The 4746-nt window shown below is 41.1% G+C and overlaps 1 protein-coding gene across 1 annotated transcript; it reads right to left on the bottom strand.

Annotated features, from left to right (window-relative positions):
- Positions 1–2209: 2209 nt before the first annotated feature.
- Positions 2210–4383, bottom strand: LOC100816888 (aldehyde oxidase GLOX). The gene has a single exon (XM_003516259.5). The coding sequence runs from the start codon at positions 4157–4159 to the stop codon at positions 2516–2518; it is 1644 nt and encodes a 547-aa protein (XP_003516307.1). The 5' UTR covers positions 4160–4383; the 3' UTR covers positions 2210–2515.
- Positions 4384–4746: the final 363 nt, after the last annotated feature.

Genomic DNA, 4746 nt, shown 5'->3' with positions numbered 1-4746 from the left:
CTCAAGGATCGTTCTTAAGGTTGGAAAGGTGATGGCTATGGAGTTTATTTTCTCTGTAATTGGTTTATAACTGATGGAAGGAGGAACATACTTTCATCCCTTCCCAAATTTACCCACCATTTCAAATCTAAGTCCAAATATAGATGTGGGATAATCATTATGGAAGAAATATACAGTTCACTGCCTTGTTATGTATCAGCTCCGAAATAGGCAATCCACCGAAGCACGATTTGGGTCAAACTATTTTTTTTCACGTGGATATTTTTTTAAATATAAAAACTGGATTACTTAAAGTAGCCGCCAACGATTTTAAAAGTTCTATATCTAACAGTCCAAATAAGTTGTGTACGGTGCCAAAGTCTAGACCCAGGAACCTTCCCATTCATAACATACTGGAGGTTTGTTAAGGAGGAACTTGTCACAAAATCCTCCTCCATCAATGAGTTAAGTGTACTAGCCCCAACAAACTTGAAATAATACCATTGAGCATTTATCGTAGCAAAATTGAATTCCATTTAATCTTTTTATCCTACCCGGCATTGAGCATTACCAGAACAAACAACATACCAAATAACCGTCACGGAACCCATAGAAAGAACAGCTTTTATCACCTAATTCACAAATATGTAATCCAGCTATGAACGAGAAAAAAATAAAGAGAATGCAGACAAGAAGATAGGAGTGAGCAGGACCTGAAAACAGAAATAACTGCAACTACTATTCAACAATTAAAGTCCGTAACATATAACCACTCAAAGGATGGAAAAGTATTAGAAGATATCAAAAATTGATTTAATCTTTAACTCAACCTTGATGTATTTGAACAGAGGCTTCAACTAACTTGCAAGGTAACACTACCCTTCAGTGAGAACTAAAAATTCAAATCTCACATTCCAGTAAAACCCTTCTTTGCACCGCTAGAGGATCCACCTGGGATCACTTTCAACACATTGAACCTCACCGTCTTCGAGATTGGCCTATACATATGGTACAAATAAAGACAATCAGATGGCTAAATCTATACAATAGAGTAGACAACGATAAATTCCCACATTAGTAATCCCAGAAAAGGTTTCTCCTATAAAGATCTAACCTGCATTGGCCAATAATAACATGATCTCCTTCCTTAACACGGAAACAAGGTGATATGTGTGCTGGAATATTTGAATGACGCTTTTCATATCTAAATAGAACAAGCAGAGAAAAAACATGTTATGTTTGTGTATGCAAGCAAGTACAATAAAAACTGCTTGCCGAAGGTATGATAGGGGAATGCCTCTGGTATTTCTTAATAAAATGAAGATAATTCCTCCTAACAATAATGGTCCTTGACATCTTAGCACTGTGACAAGTACCGGCTAAGATACGACCCCGGATGGAAACATTGCCAGTGAAGGGGCACTTCTTGTCAATATAGGTTCCTGTATGGAAGAAAAAAAAAAAAGTTACCATATAGATACAAGAAAATGTAGCCCAAATGGAATAGTGAAGCACAAGATTACAAGTTTATGATGTGAGCAACAAAACAATGATTTTTAAAATACATAGTAAGGATCATCATCTTGCCACTCATTTCAGTTTGAATCTTAAAAGGAATTTATATTAAGTACAGTATTCTGCTCGCAAAATTACATTAGAGCTATTCCCAACAACCCAATAGACATGACAGCTGAGCATCTACATTTTCATAGACCAGTTTTTGGTTCTCATAACACAACATGTAAAACTCAGTATCATAAAATAATAATGTATGTGTATTTCTCTATCCAAAATAATAATTATAATGCATGTGTATTAAAAATATTGATTCAATTTCGATCAGTCTGATTTTACAAATATTCCAAATCAAAATCAAAATCAGAACCAAGCCAATCCATATAAAAGAAATCCAGAAAAAATCAAAGAGATTCAATTTTGTTAATTATTAGTACTTTTTTGGATAGGTTTGAGTTATTTTTCTTCTTCGCCTGGAAAGTGAAACTTTCTTGGTGCATTGTTTATAGCTTTGATTTGAGTAAAATTGACCACACGGTCATGAAAGCGTCATCCCTAGGCCAATCTAATTCTATTAATACTCAACGTTATGGTATAACACCTGTAACAATTGGTTTTTATTATCTAAAAAACAATTTCTTTTGGCTTGATATAACCACCGCATACAAATCCGTCTAATTAAAGTGTTAAACTCATATAGTAGTAGCACCATATATTATAAATTCCATTAAATGAATCATCCATTGCCAAATTCCCATTAAACATCATTTGCATTTCACCTTCTGGTTGTGGGGCTTAGCCCCCTTCCATTAATAAAATTTGAATATGCAATTCACCAGCCACACTTCACCAGCCACACTGACCAATCCTCTTTCTCAATCCCCAATTCCTATTAACAATTGAAGAATCTGAATTCTAAATTTAAAATTTTTAATACCCCACTTGCCCAAAAATAGAAAATTAAATACGATTTCAATTTCAATTTCCAAAACCGCATCCAATAAACTTTGCTACTTCACGCTTACGACACGTGAATCCACTTTGCAACACTGGGCACTCCCTGGTTCACCGCAAATGCCATGTAGTACCCCGGCGGCGCCACCGCCCCACTCGGCGGAGCTGTTACCCCAATTCGATACCTGCCGTCACCGCCGTCAGGCACAGCAGAGGAAACAGCCAGTTTGACCAAACGTTGACCCTGCGAGAACGAGTGCGTGGCAAAAGGCGCACTTGCCAAATTCACTTCCACAATCCCCACCACAGGCAAAGCAACCGAAACCACCACATCAAACTTCCCACCAAAACGCACCGTTTCGGGCACCTCCTCAATAACCGGTCTAAGATTGGCTCGGTCCGCAGACAAATACTCGGGCGAGAACGCTTCAACCCGCAACTCGGTCGGAAACTCCACGTCATTGAACCGGTACAGAACATGGGGGTTACTCCCCGCAAGCAAAACCCTCGCATCAGGTAACAGATTCGCTGTCGCGTGGTACATCCTCGGAACCGTCCCGGGGTTCAAAACCATGAACCGCAACCCGACCGGTTGGTCGGGCCGGTACAGAACCGGGTTCAAACACGGATCACTCGCCATCTCAAAACCCTGAGTCCCCGACATCGCTCCATTAATAATCAAAACGTCGCCGTTTGGCAGCATCACCATATCCCCCATAATCCTCCCAAACGGCATGTCTTCCATTACCCATCTGGGTTTCTCTTCCATCGCTAAAATGCGGCCGCAGCTACCGTGCGCCGGGGTGTCAGTACTCCGCATCAAAAACGCTCCGTATTGTGCACCCCCACAAACCACAATCTCAGCTTTAGAATAGTCTCCTTCTAAAGCTAACATCGCTGATGACCCTGCGGAAGGGTAGTTTCTCGGGCCACCTTGTAATTTAGGGTATTCCTTAACGATGACGTGGCGGTTGAAATCGTACATGACCGATCTTGTGTTAGCGAAAACAAAAAGGTGACCGTTTGGGAGAAGGTGGACGTAGGGGTAAAGGTTATCCATTTGCGTGTCTTCCGTTTCGGATAAGAAAGGGAACGAAACGGCGACGTTTTGTTTGGGTGGGAAGAATTCGACAGTGTTGGAGCCGCGTCCGCCGATTATGATGACAGAACCGTCAGGGAGGATCTGGTTGGTGGCGTACCATCGGCCCTCGGCCAATACGACGTCGTTGAGCTCTTCCCAATCACACGAAGCGTCGTCGCACGGGGAGAATTTGCGGATCTTTTTGAGGCCGTCGAGGTCGCCGCCGGTCTGGAGGAGGGTGCCGTCGGGGAGGAACTGGCCGGAGGAGCACCAGGTGTCGGTGAGGATTTTTAAAGGGCGGATTTGGTTGGTGGCAAGGTCGAGGTGGACGGAGTGGGCGTAGCAGTCGAGCTTCAGGACGGCGTCGTTTTTGTCCGACCGGCAGTGGCCTTTTGGGAGGAGTTTTCGGGACGGGCCTATGTTGGTGCGGTCTAGGAGGACCACCGTGTTGAACCGCGTGACGGCGGTGTGCATGGAGGCGATGCCGGCGTCCGGGACGAGAAGCTCCCACGTGCCGGGGAGGTCGGCACGTGCGTGGGTTGGGAAAAGAATGATCAAGAGGATAAGAAAGCATGACAGGTAAGCAGAGGGGTTCTGCATGGTGAGAGAGTGAGGTGATGAAGCTTCCATTCTACTAATTATAGAGAATGGGAATAGAAAGTGGTAATTAATTGAAGAAATTGTGATGGAAAAGAAAAGTGAACACTGTTATTACTTATTATTAGTACTAGTAGTAGTGTGTTATGTTATGTGTAAGAGGACAAGAGGGTCGTTGTTGGGGACAGTTGAGGTGATGTTGAAAGTAGCTGCTTTCTGTACTGGAATTGAAATGGAGTTTCGAAAACCAATTTGGATTGCTACGCAGTACTTGTTTAAACATTCATCGCTACATATTGTTTGCTTCCTTTTTTATTTTATTTTTGTTATTTTAGTTAACTTATGTGGGCAAGAGATAAAAAGTAATTAATTTCTTCTAAGCTATATACACAGATTTCAGATTGGATTAACGCTAAGATATAAAAAGGTCCTTTACTTTATTTTCTGTTTCTAAATATTCACCCCCTGTTTTTTTAAATTTCTAAAATCATTATCTTATTAAATTAATGACATATTAGTCCTCGTGAAAAGCCTTATTTTATTGACTTTTTACTCAAGACGTGAAAGTTATGTTATTAGATTTTTCTAAAAAAAATTTATAAGAATCAATTAATGTTTGA

This window comes from Glycine max, chromosome 1 (assembly GCF_000004515.6).
Source record: "Glycine max cultivar Williams 82 chromosome 1, Glycine_max_v4.0, whole genome shotgun sequence".
Lineage (NCBI taxonomy): Eukaryota > Viridiplantae > Streptophyta > Magnoliopsida > Fabales > Fabaceae > Glycine > Glycine max.
Note: the sequence above shows the minus strand (reverse complement) of the source record. Positions and strands in the feature narration are given on the sequence as shown.

Coding starts and splice junctions, on each gene's coding strand:
- LOC100816888 (XM_003516259.5), bottom strand. CDS start 4,159: ATGGAAGCTTCATCACCTCACTCTCTCACCATGCAGAACCCCTCTGCT.